Consider the following 22,891-nt stretch of genomic DNA (forward strand, 5'->3'; position numbering starts at 1 on the left):
AAGAAAGCCTTCACCACCGCTCCCCTCCTCGTCCACCCTAACCCGGACCTCCCGTTCATAGTAGAGGTGGACGCATCTACCACCGGAGTGGGAGCGGTCCTTTCACAGCAGCAGGGGACACCAAGTAGACTCCATCCATGCGCCTTCTTCTCCCGCAAGCTCAACCCGGCGGAGGTCAACTACGACATCGGTGACCGCGAACTCCTGGCCGTCAAGCTTGCCCTTGAGGAGTGGAGGCATTGGTTGGAGGGAGCTACTCACCCATTTCAAGTTCTCACTGATCACAAGAACCTCGAATATCTGAAGGCCGCTAAGAGACTCAACCCTCGCCAAGCTCGCTGGGCTATGTTCTTCTCTAGATTCAACTTCTCCATCTCCTACCGTCCTGGTTCTAAGAATACGAAGGCTGATGCCTTATCTCGCCTCTATGCTCCTGAGGAAAAGCCCGAAAAACCTGATACTATTCTGCCGGAGTCCATCTTCGTGAGCCCTATCCAGTGGTCCGAAGAAACCATTCCCTCCGCCAATGCCTCCACACGCACTCCGCCGGGTTGCCCACCGGGCTTGCAGTACATCACACGGGCACGTCGCACTCCACTCCTGCACAACGTTCACTCTTCACTTGGCACTGGTCACCCGGGGGTCAAGGAGACCCTCTCGTTGCTCAAACAACGCTTCTGGTGGCCCAACATGGCCAACGACGTCAGGATGTACGTGCAGGGCTGCAGGGAGTGCGCCATCTCCAAGAGCCCACGCCATCTTCCCACCGGCAAGCTCTTTCCTCTGCCCGTTCCTGAGAGACCCTGGTCACACCTGGGAGTGGACTTCGTCACCGACCTCCCCGAGTCTGACGGTCACACGTGCATCCTGGTGGTAGTAGACCGCTTCTCAAAGTCCTGCCGATTAATACCCCTGGAGGGTCTACCTACCGCCATGGCCACCGCAGAACTAATGTTTAATCATGTCTTTCGCTATTATGGATTACCTGAAGACATCGTCTCCGACAGAGGACCCCAGTTTATCTCCCACGTCTGGAAAGCCTTCTTCTCCCTCCTGGGTGTGACCGTCAGCCTATCGTCTGGATACCATCCTCAGTCGAACGGGCAGACGGAACGGAAGATCCAGGAGATCGGCCGCTTCCTGCGTACCTTCTGTCACGGCCACCAGAACTCCTGGAACCAGTACCTGGGTTGGGCCGAGTACGCACAGAACTCCCTCCGCCAAGCCTCAACTGGACTAACACCCTTCCAGTGCGTACTCGGCTACCAACCCCCGATGTTCCCCTGGGACGGGGAACCCTCCGACGTTCCGGCAGTCGACTACTGGTTCCGGGAGAGCGAGAGGGTGTGGGACTCAGCTCACCACCAGCTGCAGAGAGCCCTGCGCAGACGCAAGATGGCAGCCGACCTTCGTCGCTCCGAGGCTCCTGACTACCAGCCGGGGCAGAAGGTCTGGCTGTCCACCCGGGACATCAGGATGCGTCTGCCCTGCAAGAAGCTGAGTCCCCGCTTCATTGGCCCATTCACCATCCTTCGGCAGATCAACCCCGTCACCTATCGTCTCCAACTCCCGGCACAGTATAGCAGAATTCACCCTACATTTCACGTGTCCCTACTCAAACCTTACCACCCTTCTGTTGTTCCCTCCACAGAGCCTGACGTGGCAGCCGCCGAGCCCCCCCTTCCACTTCTCCTAGAAGACGGCACAGCCTACGTGGTCCACGAGATCCTGGATTCCCGGCGCCGTGGTGGTAAACTCGAATACCTCGTGGACTGGGAGGACTATGGTCCCGAGGAACGCTCATGGATTCCCAGGAACGATATCCTTGATCCTCTTCTGTTACAGAACTTCCATACCAACCATCCAGACAGACCTGCCCCACGACCCAGGGGAAGACCACCACGACGTCGGGGTCCACGGCCCTCAGGAGCGGGCCGTGGGAGGGGGGGTACTGTCACAGACACGCCAGGCTCCACCTCACCACAGTACCCACGCACCCAATCACCAGCATACTAATCACCGCCACCTGCATCTCATTCACTCTGCAATCACCAGCACTTCAAAACCACCACACTCACACACACTCACTGTCCGGTCTCGTTTGCAATACCTTGTGTTAATGCTTACCTTAAGGACTCCCCTTCATCAGACTTACCTGCTCCAGCGATCTCCTTCATCTCCTTCGTCTCCTGGTCCCTTCATGTGTTTACCCTTCTGTGTGTGTGAGTGTCTCCAACGTCTCTCTTCATCTCATCTCAGCTCCTGGATAAACAAACCATACAAGGACAGTATTACTCTCAATTCATCTCTCAAGTACCTGATAACAGTCATAACCTCTCTGTGTTCTCATATTATTCAAATAAACTCACCTGGATTGCTTTTATCTCTGCCTCCGTGTCTATATCATAACAACTGGCAGATTATTTTGCTTGTTTTAAGGAAAAACTTAAAACTTATTTTTCCTAAAAACAAGAAAATAGTTTTTACTTGTCAAGAAATTGCTTTTTGATCTAAGATTTTTTAGATATTTGGACTGGAAACAATACAAAAATTCTAAGTTAGAACAGCATTTTTTGCAGTGAATATCATGGATCATGTCAGTTATTATTGCAGTTATTATTTTTCGCTATTGTCCTTGCTTGCTTACCTAGTCTGATGATTCAGCTGTGCACAGATCCAGACGTTAATACTGCCTGCCCTTGTGTAATGCATTGAACATGGGCTGGCATATGCAAATATTGGGGGCGTGCATATTAATGATCCCGACTGTTACGTAACAGTCGGTGTTGTGTTGAGATTCACCTGTTCCTCGAAGGTCGTTTAAACAAATGAGATTTATATAAAAAGGAGGAAACAATGGAGTTTGAGACTCACTGCATGTCATTTCCATGTACTGAACTCTTGTTATTTAACTATGCTGAGGTAAGTTCAATGTTTTAATCTAGGGCACCTTTAATTCATCATTCAACACCACTGCTGAGTATTTTCTCCCTAAAGGGGACCTAATATGCAAAATTCACTTTGAACATAAATGTGTGTTTGCAGTGTGTGTACACAACCACCCAATAATGATAAAAATCCACCGACTCACCCCTCAACAGTCTCACAGAACAAGCCATTTTCATTTTCTGAACAATGTGACGTCACATTGCCCACAACTGCTGACAGAGTCTGCCGTATTAGCATAGTTTCCGCCCTGAGCGAGTTGTAAACTGTCTGCCATTGTCTCTATGCCTGAGCAGTTGTAGCATCAAGAATGTCTGGTAAACAATTGAAATGTTTTGTTGTTGAATGTAAGAGTGAACATAACAGTCTTCATTTACTCCCGACATCTGATCCCCTGGCGATGCTGAGAATTCATTTAATTTAAGGGAATGTGCCAGATCCAATAAACACATGCAATTTCTGTCCCTGCTGATTACATTCACAGACATATCCGAGTGTTTATGTGAACTTTGTGTGTTTTTGACCTGTGTATATTTGACAGTTTAAGCATGATAAAATGTGAAAGAGAAGTTAGTTTAATAATCTTGAGACATGCCGTCAGACAGCCAGCCTTCTGTGTGTGTGCTCAGAAAATGATAAATTAGAAGTTTAAACTGATATATCTTTAAAACACATGGAAATAATAAACTTTAATGATGAAGAACTGCACTGTCCGTGAGCGTGATCACGATTTAGATGATAATCAAAAACAAGCAGATGTTTTGTTAGTATTTGGCACAGTATCTGATGCAGACAGGAGCTGTGATCATGGAAAGGGGGCGGGGAGCAGCAGCTCATTTGCATTTAAAGGCACATGCATGAAAACAGCATGTTATTTTATCTTATATAGTCTGTGCTTGCAATGACCTTTTTGACCTCTGGCCAGTCCTATTGAGGTGACACAGCAGCTTATTGTCTATTGATTTGTCTATTTATGTCTATTGATTTGTATATTTGTCTATTTATATTCTTCTCCTCATAAACACAGACACAACCACTCCTGCATTTCAGTCTGCCATTACAATATTACATTTTAAATGCATTTATGATTTGCTGATGGTAATAAATGATTTGTAAGGTATTTTAAGCTGAAACTATTTTTCTGTTGATATGAAAAAAATTGGGTAAATTCAGCAATATAGCGGGTGAATTATGTATGTGATGTGTATTACAATGTTATGATGAATTATATGCCTTTCTCCACTGACGTTCTAAGTTGTTCAAAGTGTTTCTAATACTTATTTTTTAGAAAGCAGACTGAGATGGTGAAAGACCGCGAACATGGTTTGTGCAACACATTATTAGCTGTATTTCCACTTTCCATTGTGCAGTGCTTACTACGGTAAAGTTTACAGAGTGGATCAGGTATTCCGAGCTTGTGTGATTGAGTGGAGGGGGGGCTAATTTGCATATTCATGGTTCCGCATATACTAAATGAAGCAAAGGTGTAGAGTTACACTAAAGCTATTTAAGGCATGAAGACATTTTTTCACAGGAAAAAATGTTTAAATATGTCATTTTGGTAATCAAAGATTAGTTCTAAGGGATAAAACCATTGACTACAGTGGGACTTAATATACTTTTTTATTGTTTTATTTTTTTCCCATTTTACTTATTTTATAATAATAATAATTACATGAGAAATAAGGTGTTTTATTCTAAAATGCATATTTTTGCAGACTGTTTTCTGTTAGTCTAGTGCTGTAAATATAATTAGATTTCTGTAAAGAATACAGTGTATAAGACAAGGCATCACGGTGATGAACAATGGAAACTAAATATGAAGGAAGGAAGGAAGCATACATACATACATACATACATACTGGCTGGACTCAATCATGTGTCCCAGACTCCAGTGAGTCTGGGACACATGCATTAAATCTTTGACGCATTATACCCCTCCCCCCTCCCCCAAAAAAGCTGTGCCATGTATCCGACAACACTAAATATGACCATGACATTAAAACCTATGAAATGAAATGTAACTACAGAAGAGACAGTGAAGATAAGTGAAAGGGAGAGAGAAGAGAAAACCAAATGAGTTAAGCACAAGCAAAGTGCTGACTGTCCATCCTTGCTGCCATGTGCAGCTGTAATTCCTCAATTGTCCAGTAGAGGGAGGAATGAGTGCATACACTTCAGACAAAGCTTTAGGACAACTGTGAGGACTTCTCCAAAAATTATGTATATATTTAAGAACTGAGTATGAGCAAAGATGGCAGAATTAAAATCTTGGGATCCTACAGCCACCAAAAAAGTGCCATTGAGATGAATGGGAATGTTAACAGGTAGTTTCTCTCAGGACTAATCTCATCACTAGTCGACTAAATGGTACTGCTGCTGCTAGTCTGCAATGGAAATAATAGTTGTTTTCATTTTTTGGGGACATTTTTGTTTTGTTTTATACTTTTACAAAGCTATGTTCAAATTGCTGTCATGTTATTGTACATTTTAAAAATAATACATTATTTTATTATATATCTGGAGTGGAAAACAAAATCATTTCATTTTACCTCAGACTTGTCATGCGTTTGTGTTCTCAGTGTCACTCAAGGTAGGCAAAAGATAACTTGGGAGATGAGCAAGGTATTTTGAAAACAGAAAAGTTTTTGAAAAGTCAAACTGGCAAATACTGGCTTCCATACCAGTTATTTGGGATAATACTAGCATGACATTTTATATAGGTTTAAAGGGGAAACATTATGAAATAAGTTTACTTGACAACAACAAATCCTCTATCAATGGCCCTATTTACACCTGGTATTAAGATGCGTTTTGGTTGATTGGATCACAAGTAGACAAGGGAGACACATACCGGTTTACACCTGGTATTTTAAGCCTTCTCTTTTGTCCACCTTCACCCATTTCTGTTATGATTTCTTCGAGGGGAGGTTCTATGGGTGGGTAAATGTATGTTTGTTTGTTTTTTTAATTAAAATCTTTCAATCTACATGACAAAATAAGCTCTCGCAATTTACATATGAAAGTGCTCGGAGACAAAAAAAAAAAAAAAAACACACAGAGAGCAGCAGCTTTTGTTTCTGCTCTAACAGCCACAAGACCGGGCCGAATGTGGTGAGTGCATGTTAAAAATCAGAAATGGTTAGAGAATATTGTGCTTGGTACGTTTTTTGTCTTTAAACCAAACTTGCTTTTTAGCCATCAAAGTTTAAATCCCATCTGAGTAGCGCGCTTCCCATAATGTTAAAGTATTAGGTCAGTAGGTGGAAAGTAGGCAGTCTTTTGTGGCTGTTTGAAAGCATTCACCCATGAGTGTTTACACTATGAAAGCAATTAGGTCTAATTTGTTTTCGACTCTTGAAGTGGTCAAAAGTGGACAAGCTCAAAAGGTTTTAGACCCCGTTTACACCTTAGCGTCGTCCAATTGTGATCCGATCAACCAAAACGCATCTTAATACCAGGTGTAAACAAGGCCAATATTCTAACTAATAGAACGTGCTGACTTATTTGAGGAATTCCATTTATAATATTGAGTCTGTACTTATTGGTCCTGCATTGCCTATTTATTCAGTTGATTTTAATAAATATATCTATATTGACTAATGCTGATTAAGGGAATGCTCGATCATAATGCAAGGCTAGCACAGCATATGACCTATTTTTCAGCAACATTTAGTTTGGGACTTGAATTTTTCATTTATAGATTACAAAGCCTATTTCAAATGGATACATTTTTTTTGACTGACTAACTTACTTGGACTTTCCTAGACCCTTCACAGTAACACTTTATTTCAATGGTCCACTTTAGATATTTTAATAATTATAAGTATCTATGCAACTAAATGTCAACTACCAGTAATTAGAGTATTAGTAGACTATTTGCTCAATATCTTTATTTTAATGGTCCCCCAACAGATGTTCTACTGACTATAAGCAATAACACAAGACGTGTCACTCGTATTGTTTTGAATGGGAGAAAGTGTAAGGCGCAATATGGCGGAATATGTCCCGCCTTCTAAAGCCAAGAGCCAATCGGCGACTGGTAAAGTCATTGCGTCACTTCAGCAGCCGTTTCTATAGAAACAGTCAGACGCCTCCGAAGAGACGCGCATTTAGGTCTGCGCATGCGCATTAGCTTGATCCAGCCTGAAAAATACAGTTTTTTTTTTGTCATGATTCGAGCGTTTAGAAACTAAATTTATGAGTCGGTTGTTGTTAGATTTCATCTGTGATTTCAAATATGAAATTTAATCATAAGGTTGGCGAACAGTTTTGGAGAATCTGATGTTTCCCCATTCAAAGAGATAGAAGCTGCATGATGCCCAGGATGCCCGTGAGCTGTTTCAAAGATGGCCGCCGAGTGAAAGGACTTGTCTTAAAGGGACTTTGCTATAAGTAACTTTGAAAGTACATGTCAAATTTGAACCCAAACACCTAACCCTAACCTAACAGTCTACTAATACTCTAATGACTGGTAGTTAACATATAGTTGCAAACTCACTTATAGTCTTAAGTGGACCATCAAAATAAAGTGTAACCCTAGTCACTTTCAAAGTTTCCATTTAAACGTTATAGAAATTGTGGCACACATTGTGGTGCACATTCCTAGCTTTCACCTCTTGTAGCTTGATAAAAATGCTGCTTTAGTGGATACATCCCCTTTTCTCCATCTTTATCTTCCTCTCAAATTTCTCCTCCTCAGACCACAGGAAAAAAAAAAATATATTGATACATAATTCATCCACCGGAAGCTAAACTAAAACTCTAATACACACTAATGAGGAAGCCAAAATCAGAACAACTTCCCATCAAAATTATGCATTATGAGCTTTAATTGTTCCTCTTGAGAGCAGATGAGCACGAGGGTGGGGTGTTGACGTGAGGGTGGGGGTAATGGAAAAGTATTAGATAATTCGAGTTAATTTGCTTAAGCAAATTAATCAAATCAACAGCCACACGGAGCTCACCACCAGGATATGAATTAAACAAATAAGGGTTGTGGAGTGCTTTTAGCCAGAGAGGCCAGAAGGATATTAATCTGTTTTCTAGTGGCACTGCTGGTAATTACACACGATGGCTTTGTTTGCCATCATGACCTCTTTCTCCCAGAGAACACAAGAGATTGCTCGTACATACACGTAGACTCGCACTCATGCGTAAATAAACACTCACAACTACACACAGATAAAATAAAAGATCAAGCTCATAACAGATTAAAACCTTCTCACAAAGACCCATATTAAGTGCTCATATAGTTAAAAATATGCATAATACATACCATGCAATAAGGTCTGAGAGTTTGTATTGTGAATATAACCATATTAGCCATGACGAGCAGTGGTCGGCCTTACTCCTTGGTTACTTCACATAAAAATAAACACTTTTTCCTTTTAAACATAAGAATAAGATTATACAATAAAACTATGTTAATATATATATATATATAGTGTTAGAAACAAGACCTAGTGGTGCACATTCTCTGTGACACAGTGTGTTAGTGTTTATGTGGACACGCAAGTCTGAATCCGACAAAACACAACACAAACCAGGGCTCCAGACTAAGTAACGCAGTTCCACTTTGGTTTCGTTTGCCATTTTATGCTTCTCATATGCATTATGAGCAACAGAAATGGCAGCTCTCATCAGCTGGGTAACGTGGTGGTCGCACCAGTGCGACCGCTAACAAAATTTAGTCACACCAGCAGGAAAAAAGGTCGCAAAAGCCCTGCAAATGAAACAAAACTTCAACTCAACCCAACACAAACAGAAAACAAAACCGCAAAACGCAATATGAACAAAACATGTCATGAACAATACAAAAACTCAACTCAAATCAAAAAACAAACAAAACAATTAAACAACAACAAAATGCAACATAAACAAAACATCACGAACAAAACAAAACCTCCATTCAAAACAAAACTAAAAACAAAACCTCAACTTAAAACAACAAAACATGACATGAATAAAAAACAAAACCTCAACGCAACACAACAAAATTGCAACATAAACAAAAGATCACAAACTAAACAAAATCTCAACTCAAAACAAAAACAACAAAACCAACTTAACACAACAAAACAACACGAACAAAACAAAACCTCAATTCAACACAACAAAATGCAACATGAACAGAACAAAACAAAACCTCAACTTAAAACAACAAAACCTCTACATAACACAACAAAATGCAACTTGAACAAAACAAAACATCAACTCAAAACAAAAAAAACAAAACATAACTTGTTAGTTCAGTAAATTAAAAATAAAACGAAATATTAAAGTCTTCCCTCTATTCCACTTTCATACCCAATAGACAAGATTAAAATAAAACTTTAAAAAACTTATAAAACACAAAACAAAATCTCAATACAACATGAACAAGACAAAAGAAAAAAAATAATCACAAAACTTGCTTATGCAATTAATTAAAAATATGAAGCGTTAAAGTGAAATATTTAGTATAATTTTAAGCAAAATGATAAAATAAAATATAAGAAGAAAACAAAAATAAAACATGCCATGATGCTTATATGGGAATGTGAGTTTAAATGGTAATGTACACACAAACACTCATATGATATGTGTCAGTTAAAGCTGACATCTCCACCCACAGTGAGCAGCAGACATTATAACTGCCTCCCGCCACAGGCCACCAGAAACTCACTCACATTGTGATCTAATCTGCTCTTCAGTTAAAACTTCATTTCCATTTCTCTTCTTCAGGAAGTATGACTGAACTCTCGCTCTCCTCTCCGCCCCATGAATCAAACTGCATCATTAATAAACCTATTGATTCCACATATTAATGTATTCATCAGTGAATACAGTGTGTGAGATAGAACAGCTGCTCTCTTTATGGAAATCTCTAAAGATTTCATTAGGTTTTGGGGAGGTTTCATTACGGACTGTGGCCCTCTTCTCCTCCTGTTTCCCTCCACTCTGTTCATCATCTGCATTATCGATTTGAAGCAGAGGACATTTTAATTTCACAAGCGAGCCACGCTTAGCCGACCTCCGTCACAGCGCAGCGCGCAGCTGAGAAGCCCTAGCTCTGTTTGTGACATAGAGGAGGGGAGGAAGAGAGAGACAGAAAGCGAGAAAGAGGTGGAATTCAGTACTAAATCAGGAAGGAGTTTGCCCTTTTGAACACCTCATTGTGAAAAAGAGAGTAATGGCACAGAGGGGTGAAGTGTGGACATGGTTTTCTTTGTCTGAGAGGGTCACAGACGCAGGGTTACTGCAGTTACTCAGTCAAGGGATTAAAAGAAAAGTTCATCCAAAAATGAAAATTCATTTACTCACCCCCATGTTGTTCTAAACCCATATGACTTTCATCAAAAACTAACATAAAAGTACCATACAACAGGTCCTTATGGTTTTAAGTTTACTGAAGCCACATGCTAGTTTCCTATGCTCACCAAGACTACATTTATTTGATCAGAAATAGAGTAAAAAGAATAATATTGTTACATATTATTAAAATCAAAATTACTGTAGTTTATTTGAATATACTTTAAATGTAATTGATTCCTGTGATGCAAAGCTGAATATTGAGCATCCATTACTAGAGTCTTCAGTGTCGCATGATCATTCAGAAATCAATCATTAAAGACATGCAAAACCTAGTGCCATTGCCATTGACACAAATTTTGGGGCAAAATGTTTTGACTTGAATATACACAGGCATAAGATGAAACTTGAAATCAATGGTGACATTAATGATGACAAATTTCAGTCTGTTCTCAAATGGCATCAGAAGACCTGGTATATAATGCATATGGTCACTGTATGCTTTTGTTGTTTGGAAAAGAGCAGCATGAACATACCTCAAACTTCAGAAAGGCACATGGGTTTAAAACCACATGAGGGTGAGTAAATAATGAAAGGATTGTCAGTTTGGGTTTCACTGTTCCTTTAAGATTGTAAACAGGGATACACTTGATATTCTGTGCTCAGCTAAAATGCAATATAATTTGCAAGTCTCTTTTTTTTTGTATGATTGAATACGATTTGTTTCACTTGTTTTCAATTATTTTTCGGGGTTGCGTTCTGGTTTGGTGCCAAGCGTGAAAATTTTGACTTTCCTATGCAAGACTTGTAAGTGATTAGAGTTTTGGAAGTCATGTTGAATAAGCCTGAAGAACGGGAAGAATTTGTGCGCATGTGTATGTGCAAGAAAGGGAACCAGAACAAGCGCAAAATCACACAAATGCCAAGGCATGTTATAATTGAGAGACAGAGACTGGGATATCAATACACAAACCTTTTAATGGCATTCAAAACTCTGCCAAAAGATGAATGAAAGATGGACAAAGTGGGACTGAAATAGAAGCCTGACAGAAAAAAGGGGGCTGCTATCTGAACAGGCTGTGCCAGATCTCAGATTACACCCTGAACTCACAAAGTAAACTCAATCAATACTCTTCCTTTTGTCATTTTAAAAAGGCACGGCCATGCGAAAACCTGGCTCAAATTAAAGCGGAAATGCCCACGCTGATACATGCGCAGATAGAGTAGAGCCAGTGGGGGATTTGGATGCGAGACAGCCGCTGCGGAAAGACTACAAACACAGCTTCATAAAGAGAGATGACCCTAAAACGGTGAACTGCAAACATCAAACAACATCATTTGCACAGAACCAAACACAAAGGAGCAACATCTGTGTGGAAAGAGAGAGAGAGAGAGAAATCACAGGAGATGGGAGCTCACCTGGATCCATTTGTCTGGCACGGCCATGGTCAGACGATAATCAAAGCCCAGTCCTCCCTCTTCAATGGACCTGCACAGACCTGGCATCCCTGATACATCCTACACAAAAATCCATGAGGAAATGATGAGCGAGAAAGTGTGAGAAAGTGTGCAATCCCTGCTGGAAAAACACAGATTAAGCTGTCTCTTGGAACATGATACCTAGTTTCTATCTGGTCCAAGCTGGTCATTAGTCAGTGCAATCTAACAATAGTAAGTCCAAACTTCCAAACTTTCTTTATTCTGGGGAAAATATATATATTTTTTTTCTGAGACTGTAAAGCTCCAAAATGGAAACAAGAACTGTAAAAGCATAATAAAACAGGTCCATACCATTTGTGTAATTGTCCTGAAGTTTTGTGTGAAGTACAGACTACATTTTAAGTTATTACATACTGAAAATCTTCTGCTAACTGGAGGATTAAATTAGTGAATTGAACTCAAGAACCATATCAACCATATCATATGAATGAATCATAAAGACCGGTTTTGTGAACTGGATCCACCCAATTCATTAAAAAGATTTGACCCAAAGGAACATTTCATTTACAAATTGGAAATTGCTACTTCTCTAAAGAATGTGGCATGGGCAGCTAGGGCTGATTATGATTTTGATGATTTTCAGTGGATACACACTTAAATTCACACAATGCTATCCTTATAACTCATCTTAGACCAGTTTAGACTACTGTAAAATGTCTAGCAAATTTCTAGCAAAGATGAAGCCAAAGTGCATTAAAAATAATTAAGGAAAAAAATATATAGAAAATTCTGGATCAAGACAGTATGATCCACTCAAATCTGACCATGCCTATGTCTAATTTTCAGCTTTATCTGGCACATTTGGAACTTTTAGGGTTAAGAAAATGGCAATTCAGAACATACTTTAATGCAATGGAGTCCAACCCTGGTCCTGGAGGGCTACCACAGCTCCAAACTGAATTAAACACTCCTGAATCAGGGTGTTCAGGGCTGCTTGATAATTACAGACAGGTGTGTTGGAGCAGGGTTGGAACTGAAATCTGCAGGACGGTAGCCCTCCAGGAGCAGGGTTGGACACCCCTGCTTTAATGCATTGGTTGGACCATGAGTAATGTTCATTTTGAAAAGCATTTTTTTTTTTTTTTTTTGCAGTGAGAAGTTTTGGGATTGAGTAAATCTATGGAAAGTATGTTGCCTGGTTTGCAGCAACCATTGAGATAGAGATTCTGTCCTTCTTCAAGTTGTACTCTTCTACTTCCCCATTCACTCTGTACTTTTGATTAATCACATTGGCAGATGGGCAAATTAAAGCAATTTGAAAAACGCCTGCTTCTATTACAACCTGCCTGTGGGTCATATGAGATCGTTGAAGAGAGCAAAAGAGACTATGGCACAGATCCATATAGTGCCAGCCTTTCTTGTTCTTTTCTTCAATCTTTTGGCCTTAATCACCAAATTATCAGCCTGATCCATCAGCCAAAGCGTTCAGCTCCCACCTTTAGCTCAGCTTTAAATAAACGCACCAGCACAGAGCAGGTGAATAGAAAAGAATGAAATGAAATTTCCACTCTGGAGCGAGAAAAAAGGTAATGGGAGCTGTAATTGGTGGGAAGGAGGTATGAGCAGGAAAAATTATACCTTTTGTGAAAAAAAAATGTACTGTGGTGCAGGTAGGCTCTCACCTCTGCTAGAGTGATGCATTGTGGGTAGAGCGTGTGCAAAATGTGATTGGCCAGCATCAGATAGACAACCGCGCTTTCATCCACATGCATTCCGAAGTACTCGCCGTAGTTCCCAGAAAATGATGTGCCTGGACAAAACCGGAGCACTTGAAAATTTCCAGTGGAATATGGATTAATGAGTGAAATCATTTCACTATAATATGTACAGAGTGGCCAATGTCTCTTATAATTTATGCTAATAGTCTAAGAGGGCCTTTCAAATCTTTTCATGCAATTTGTACCAGTTTTAGTGATTTATTAATACAACAAATTACAAAGCTGGCATGCCTCTGCCAAACTCTACATAAATCTGCATCAAAGCATCCAGGGCATGCAAGGCGATCATTTGTTATATAAAGCATATACATTTACATTTTTTTTTTTTTTTTTCAAAAATGACCGTTCATTTCGCTAGATAAGACCCTTTTTCCTCATCTGGTATCGTTTAAAGCCCTTTGAAGCTGCACTGAAACTGTAATTTTGACCTTCAGCCGTTTGGAGGCCATTGAAGTCCACTATAAGGAGAATAATCCTGGAATGTTTTCATCAAAAACCTTAATTTCTTTTCAACCGAAGAAAGAAAGACATGAACATCTTGGATGACATGGGGATGAGTAAATTATCAGGAATTGTTTTTTGAAAGTGAACTAATCCTTTAAGAGCTGGTTCTTTTTACTGAATCAAAAACATACAGGGCAATCAGTGTAGTCATGCATGTGCAGAATAACTGACCGATGCCATGGTGGTGGTACAGCATTGAGGTCACGCCATCAAACCTAAAGCCGTCAAAGTGATACTCCTCCATCCACCAGCGCAAGTTGGAGAGGAGGAACCGCACTACCTCCCAGCTATGGGAAAGAGAGAAAGACATTTTTTTCCACAGCATAAAATCGACCCCTCTCTGATGAAATAAGAATCCAAAAATCAATCAACTAGAACACACTCTGATGCATATAAATTCAAAGAAAAAAAAAAAAAAAATCAGATTAACTTGTTGTCCTTTACACTTTTTTTTTTTTTTGTAATGTCTATTTAATGATTCACTATTCTGACATTCTAATGTTTTCAAATGATCTTCATTTGAGGGCTTTTCTTATAAAATATTTATATGTGCAATTAATTGTAATATTTGTGAATGTTGTTTAACTTGATTGAGTAATTGCCATTTCATGTAATAATTTCACTTAATTTTTTAATTGATTGACAGCACTAAAACACACATTTGAGTAATGGATTCATTCTCTGATTAAACAGTAGCTGTAGCACAAGGTTGGTTGATTCAGCCCAGAAAGACAGATGGAGAGAGAAAGAGGGAAACATGCAACAGGAGCAGCAGGTTGGATGGCTGGTGGTGGTGTGATTCCCTGAGGAGAACGATGAACAGTGTGTGAATGAGGAAGAGATGAAACTAACTCAAGACTGAAACCATCCTTTCATGAGAAATAGCACTCTGAGAACAACTTCCTGCTTTTCCAGTCTTTAGGAAGTGAATTCTGTAAGTAAGTTTACAGAATTTAAAATAAATAAATATTTGTTAACTTTGACAGCCTTAAAGGGCATTTTGTAAAATGTGTTTTCTCACAGTTTTCCTTCTGAACCCCCATCACTCTCTTGCTGACCCCTAGGGGTCCCCAAAGCCCAATTTGAAAAGCTCCTGCCCAAGAAAAAAACCCCTAACTGTGTAGAATCACATAAAAAAAAAGCACTTCGAAATTTTTCACATAGAAGCATTACTCACATTTTCTTCAGAAAATATAAAATTCAAGTTTTAGTACATGGAAACCCACTCAGAGATAAAGTAAACTGAATGTATCCCCCCTGATGCACACTGTGAAACCATCACAGTGTAAACAAGCCCTGATATCCCACTAACTTTTTGGATGAGGCCCCCACACGGTCTCTCATCCTCTCTCAATCCTTTATTCCTGCAATTAAACCGAGTACTGAGTTTTCAACAGTGGGCCTATGAAGCCATCCCAAAGTAAATCTAACTTTCTCAACGTCCCCCGTCTCGTGTGCATTCAAACATGTGATTAGGTAGAACAGCAGGGATTCAATTCTAACAACGTTATGCTTTTAATTCTTTGAACAGTGTCGTGAAAGCATTCAGACTCACCGCAGGAGCGTTCAATTCATTAAAAAGCAGTAAGAACCTCAAGCATACCATGGTGTTACAAAAGTACTCAACAACTCAGTCACTAAATTTTTAAAAATGCTGACCACATTCACATCATTTCCACAAATAATATCTACAACCAGTACAGTGGGTGGCTGTAATGTAAGTGCATGATGAAAAAAGATGCTCAAATATAATTTTAATCCAAGACTCAAAACAGGAGAATAACTCGGAGGAAGCACAAACACGTTGACCATAAACAATACGGGACAAGGAAAAGACTGAAAGGGAGGGCTTAAATACATGAGGGCAAACAAAATAGCTGAGGGGTTAATTATTGAGGGACAGGTGAATTAGATGAACCAATAAAACACATGGGAAAACTGAGCAAACAAAAAGTGAACACAAAAACAGAACTTAACCCTGACAGCTATATTTCCAGGCATGCACTGATGTATTCAGTCTATTCTTATAGAGATGTGCTTGAAGTCATAATCGTGTGCTTGCATGCTTGTATGAATACATATGAGAGCGCCCACTTCAGAATATGATTGCAGGCCTTGGCATGAGAGTCATCAGGGGTGGTTAAAACAAATTTTGCATTGGCTTTGTGGAAATCTTGGAGGTGTTCTGACTATACCTGTAAAATTCAGATGTATAACATATGCATTGACCCAAGAGTCCACAGCTATGGGCCTAAGAACTATAGCTCCTACAGAAGTCAAATAATCCAACAAATAAACAGTATCATCAATATAAGATGAGGAATCTGCAGAGGCCTTATCAAGGATGCTGCCTAGAGTTAAGCTTCAGCAACGTTTTGTAAAAACAAACATATTTACACTGCACAGACATCTTGTCTTATTTCTATAGAGTAGTCGCAGAAGTGCAACAATATTTTTCTGAAATACTTAATAAATACTATAGAGGGTATGCACGTGACGCCACCGTCGACCGTTATGACTGCGGTCACGGCCGCTAAGTGGCAAAAGACTGAGCAGCAGCATTGGTTTTCAGCGTGAATGCCGCGAAAAACACAAACACATCCAAAACTGAAAAGAGCTTTGTGATTGACTGTACAAATAGCTTTGACACACAACCTGAGGTATATATTTAAAGACTGCCGAAAGCTACAGAAAAAAAAGAAGCAAATGGATCAATGAAATTCACAGAAACAACTCGACTCCAGCAGAGAAACATGGATTTGCAGTTATCTTTTTGTGTCAAACTGTTGGATTTCATACCGTATATATTGTATTGTTATATATTATGTTGACAAATTAATTAAATATTTTCCATCTTATATTCTGCATAATTGTGTCTTTTTAAATAAACACTGACAAAAACTATACTATAAAACTATATATGTTTTAGGGCTGGACAATATGACGATATATATATAACATTGATATAAGTGATTTCGCGGATTTAAACCTACCTATACTGTAGTTATATAAAATGTTCACAGGCAGATTTGCTTTATATATTTCCTAAATCAGGCACATATGAATGTCAGGAAAAACGACTCCTGGCTGCATGTCAATATCCATGGATTAGGTTCCTTGACATGTCATAAGGAACACTTTCGAGTAGTGTAATCGTTTGTTTTACTCGCGTTTTCAGAGTTTCCCCTATTAAATCCAGTCATGCAGCAGGTTCTTTTGCCACTCAGTCCAGCTGAGGGAGCGCTTTCCGGCGGGAAAGTGACATCGATGCATTCCCTCTATACTATATTATAGTATTATAATGTATTATATCATATAAGTAAGCAATAAGGTATGAGAGGCTGTGCTGTATCGTTGTTAGCCGTTATTCACGATACAGCACTAGCCTTGAGTACCTTATTGCTTTTATAAAACGGTTACCACTCAATACAAATATTAAAGCCAAAAATATGTATCAATGCAACTTTCATGAAGTAAACTTTCACTAAAGCCTTCCTTCCGCCGGAAAAAAATAGTCCCTGACCTTAAACAGCAAAAGAAGTTACATTATTACGCCATTAGATGGCAGCAAAGACTCTATGAGTGTGTCAGTCAGTAGTGAAGATGTTTGCATTGAAAAGACAGTTGTGAACACGGAACAAAACGCAACTGACAAATGCTTTGATTAGCACTGTCAGTCACGGAAAAACCCCTTAACTGTTAAAAGGAAGACAGGATAATACATAGGACTTTTAAACATATTTTTAATTATGAACATAGGACTGACCTGAAGGAAAATGAAGGTAATAAATTCACTCTCTCGATCTCTTTCTCACAATACTGTTCTACATAATACAGTCAGCTTCAATGAACAATATCAATTGAGAACATACAGTTTACGTTGCTAAGAGTGGTTGCTAAGGGTGTTGTGTAGTGATACACAGAACCGTTGGGTGAAGCAGTTTTATTGTGAATAAAACACAGCTATTGACCAATCAGAATCAAAGAAAGGAACTAACCATTTTATAAAATTAAATATGAATGAACAAACCAACGAATCAACCAACAAATCACGAACCAACGAATCCCCAACAAATCAACCAACCAACCAACCAACTAATAGCAGATCTCTAATTCACATAAAACTCACATGCATATAAACCTACAAAAATGCACCAACCTCCTAAAAATATCTATTGCTGTGCATCTTTGAATACATGACTGGCCATTATAACAATTCAATCTCAGCAAATGCACCTTCTGTTGCCACATCCTTCCCTTTCACACGCACACTCTTTCAGTGCAGAGATAGAGTCTTGCCGCACACTGATAAAAAGCCATGCATATTATCCCGATATGAAGCTTTCATAAACAGAGGAAGATTGCATTTGTGCATCTGTGGAATCTAACGGGAAGCTGCTCTGATACGATAAGGTTACAGAACCCACAGGCCTGCCTCCACCCTCGCCATAAACAGATTAGGACCATCACCTCAAACTGACAAGAACGAGAGAGAAAAAAGGTGGGAAGCACAATAAGATTCCCACAGAGGCCAAATGGAGATGAGTGATGAATGGTTGCGATAGTTGAAACCCCCACAATCCTTCAACTTCAGACTATTTTCAAACAAATCAGCCCTTTCAACCTCAAGCACTTCAGTAAAGTAGGGCAATGCTGATGTGTCATGACATCAAACCATTTAATAAGATTTTCTTATTGAAATCTTTAATGCATGTGTGTATTTGTGCTGTAGGACAGAGGTGAGAGTGCAAGGGCATACGCTGGAAGCCCATGAGGGTTAATCTTTCAAGAGGGCAGTTGTAGTGGTCAGACGGGCCAGTGACCATGACTTGGACTAGCAGACCAGACAAACATCAATTGCTTTGCATGTTCACAATAGACATGTAATACACTTCACTCTGACAGTGAAACTATGAGAGCAGCCTCATTCTGCTCATATGAATTTCACACACTTTGTAAGAGGATGTTTTACCACCGAAACGCCCCTCACAATGAATAATTTTGTGGAAAAACTGACACCTCTCTAAAGAAATGTTATGTAAGCATATGAGAACAAATCAATGTTGCATTAAATACGCCCCTGACTGGACTTGTCTGTAATTGCTAATACATAATGATTATAATGCCATTTACATTATACAACAGTGGTCGAATACTGAAGCTTGAGATCTTTCAAATAATATACAGTTGTGCTAAAAATTATTCATACCCTTAGTAAATATGACCAAAGAAGGCTGTGAAAATAAATCTGCATCGTTAATCATTTTGATCTTTTATTTTAAAAATCTACAAAAATCCAACCTTTCATTGGAGAATAATCATTTTAAATGGGGGGAAAATGTCATTATGAAATAAATGTTTTTTCTCTAATACACACTGATCACAATTAATCAACCTTTTATTGGATACTATTTGCAACTTCCTTTTGCCAAAATAACAGCACTGAGTCTTCTTCTATAATGCCTGATGAGTTTGGAGAACACCTGACAAGAGATCAGAGACCATTCCTTCATGCAGAATCTCTCCAGTTCCTTCAGATTCCCAGCTCCATGTTGGTGCTTCTTCTCTTCAGTTCACTCCACTCATTTTCTTTAGGGTTCAGGTCAGGGGACTGGGATGGCCATGGCAAAAGCTTGGTTTTGTGTTCAGTGACCCATTTTTGTGTTGGTTTTGGACCATTTTCCTGTTGGAAGATCCAACCACAGCCCATTATATGACTTCTAACAGGGACAGTCAGGTTTTGATTTTTTATCTGTTGGTATTTGATAGAATCCATTATTCCATGTATCTGATCAAGATGTCCAGGACCTCTGGCATAAAGATAGGCTCACAACATTAAAGATACAGCCGTACATTTCATTGTACACATGGGGTACTTTTTACCCCTGTGTGCACCAAACCCATCTTGCAGATTTATTTTCACAGCCTTCTTTTGTCATATTTACTAAGGGTATGAATAATTTTTAAGCACAAGTGTATATTCTGCCAAAATTAGTATTTTAAAATGGGTCATTCCTTTTATGCAGTGCATTTTCAAAAACGTATTAAAAGTGACAGTACACATTTACACTGTTACAAAAAATTCTAAGTTAAAATTAATGCTGTTCTTTTGAACTTTTTCTATTCATCAAAGAACCCTGAGAAAACATTTCACGTTTACACAAAAATATTAAGTAGCACACCTGTTTTCAGCACTGAAGGGGTGGATTCTGGAATCCACTGCCGCTTCAATATATATCTTTTAAGTTATAAATCAACATTTATATTTTTGTTAAATTATTTGAATGACTTCTTCAATGTATGTTAAAGGATCTATTTTCCTCTGTACATCTCACTGAGAGAAAAGAACATGTTATCAGTATGTTTTGGGGAAAGTTTCCTGCTCAGAGCAGAGCTCAGATCAACTTCAGCCTTGAAGAAGCTGTGAATCATGTGTGTGTATGTGCGCTAAGAGTTTTGTGCAGATCCCTTTGTACTGGACAACTGGCATTCTGCTCGAGACCAGCAGACGCCACATCACGACCCCAAAAGGACATCCGGTACCTAAATCCAGAGTCCCCCTCGTCATCACCGTGACGAAGGGAGATATGCTTCTTACTATCTGTCCACGTGTGGAAAATTTCTAATCTTGTCTATTTTCCTTAGCCAATCAGAATCATCCAACCTGAAGTAATGACGTAGTTAGTGGACTCTGTTAGAGTATAATTGCTGTGGAAATATGAATGTACGCAGAGCGGCCTACGAACTCCTTGTGAGACCTGAAGCTGACTTCTGCTGATGAAACTGCAAACTATTCTTCATTAAATTTTTCTTCAATTTATTATTTTTTTAAACTTTGACTCCGGGTCTTTTTTCAACATATCTGGTTTCAAGGGTCCTAAACTGTTTATCCCCAACAACACTGATAATAATAAAAGTGTCTTGAGCATCAAATCAGCACATCTGAATGATCACGTAACTGCAGTAATGATGCTGAAAATATTCACAGGAATAAATTACATTTGAAAAAAATATTAAAATAGTTATTAAATCGCAATAATATTTCACAGTATCACATTTTTTTACTGTATTTTTTGATCAAATGCAGCCTTGGTCAGCACTATTAAAAATCTTACCAAACTCAAACATTGTTTTAACTTATTCAATATGCACATGTACAAAATGTACAATATTGCACATTTAAAATGTAAAAAAATATAAAACATAGCTTTTTTTAATCACAATATTACAATTCAGTAAACATAAGGTCTAACTGAAATAATTTCAATTTATTTTGAGTAGATGTACCATTTTGCCAAGATACAAAAAAGGAAAAACTATAAATACATAAATTTTCTAGGCATTTCTTCATAATTCTTATATTTAATAATTTTAATTATTTAATTAATATTCATATCTTGTGTCCTCAATTTCATTTTCACTCTTTGTTTTACTTCGACATTAAATCATTGGTAAAATTATAGACAACATTATTATTAAAAAAGGCTGACTGTCACAGGAGATGAGAGGTGGATCCAAATGCAGCAAAAATAGATAATACACAGAAAACTGAGGGCTTAAAGGGACAGATCACCCAAAAATGTAAATTCTGTCATCAATTACTCATGTCATTCCAAACCCATAAAACTTTCGTTCATCTTCAGAACACAAATATGAAATCTGAGAGCTTTCTGTCCCTGCATAGACAGCTACGCAACTAAAACTTCTATTAAAAGTCCATAAAGAGATTGTAAAACTAATCCATTTGAATTGAGCAGTTAAGTCCAAATTTTCAGAAGAGACTTGATCGCTTTATACAATTCAATTTAGGCTTTTGCATATATCACAATTGTTTGGATCTGATTTGTATGTCCCATGACGCTCTTTTGTTTTCAAGAATATCTGCATTGGTTTCTATGGCAATGACGTTGTATTGGTAAGTATATGCCACAATTAACAACAGCAACAACAACTACAGCATGGAGGGGTTTGCGATACAGATGTTTGGACTGACAGTCTGAACGTGGCTAAAGTAAACAGGAAAAGAACACAGGAATACAAGGTGAAACAAACTCCATCAAAACAGAACATAACCTTGACACTGACATTCTTAAGCAAGTTAACGCTCAGTTCCGCAGATGAATGGTTTACTTTAGCTCTTTATTTCCATCGATTTTCCTTCCATTTTGTATACAATCAAGTTATTAATAAAGTTTAAGTGACTGAGCTTGACTTAAACATAGAAAGTCCATAAATTACAACAAAAGCATATTTATATTTTAAAAATGGTAGCGTTCGGAAAAAAAAAAAAAGTACAATACTGCATAACAGGAATGACACAATTAAACTTTCAGACATCTGAACAAACCAAACAAGCATTTACAACAAATGGTCCCCTCAATGTCACTGAGCAATAGGTTTTGAAGTGAAACAGAAAGAGCACTTGTGCCACAAGAGGGTTGATGGGTTACTATAACAATAAGTTGATGAGTAAAAATGATCTCATCATATTCAGATCCACAATATTTGTAGCCTCAGAAGTTTCTTTCAGCTCTCTGTGTATATTCTTTGAGCACTACCCTGTTCTTTCAGTCTTTCAGTCGACTCCCAAGGTTAAACACTGGCAGGTTTGCTGAACTCTCATCTGCAGATAAGCCATAATTGTGTTCTTTTGTATGGAGTCCAAATGAATAGTGCAGCTCAACATGTTTATGGATTCTGTTCCTGAAGGTCATGATTAATTAATGTTGCGTTTTCTTGTTTCTTAGTTTTCTTAGTTAATTTGTTTTCAAACTTGCAAAGTTCTAAACATTTGCCTGTGAGTTATATATGCAGTTATAGAACTGTACAACGTAAACAAAACAAAACAAAAAAACATCACACAGTAAAACAACAACACTACAGATACAGAAAATAAAGAAAACATCAAAATGAGCCTAAGAGTAAAATAT

General features: G+C 38.7%; 1 protein-coding gene across 1 annotated transcript in view; it reads right to left on the minus strand.

Moving 5' to 3' along the window:
• gbe1a (glucan (1,4-alpha-), branching enzyme 1a) overlaps window positions 1-22,891 on the minus strand; it is a 193,540-nt gene that overhangs the window by 63,063 nt on the left and 107,586 nt on the right. Inside the window, exons 8-10 of the mRNA XM_067397121.1 lie at window positions 14,133-14,248; window positions 13,362-13,489; window positions 11,659-11,757 (exon numbers count right to left, since the gene is read on the minus strand). Coding sequence (XP_067253222.1) covers window positions 11,659-11,757; window positions 13,362-13,489; window positions 14,133-14,248 — 343 coding nt within the window. The remainder of the gene's footprint in view (window positions 1-11,658; window positions 11,758-13,361; window positions 13,490-14,132; window positions 14,249-22,891) is intronic.

This window comes from Chanodichthys erythropterus, chromosome 10 (assembly GCF_024489055.1).
Source record: "Chanodichthys erythropterus isolate Z2021 chromosome 10, ASM2448905v1, whole genome shotgun sequence".
Lineage (NCBI taxonomy): Eukaryota > Metazoa > Chordata > Actinopteri > Cypriniformes > Xenocyprididae > Chanodichthys > Chanodichthys erythropterus.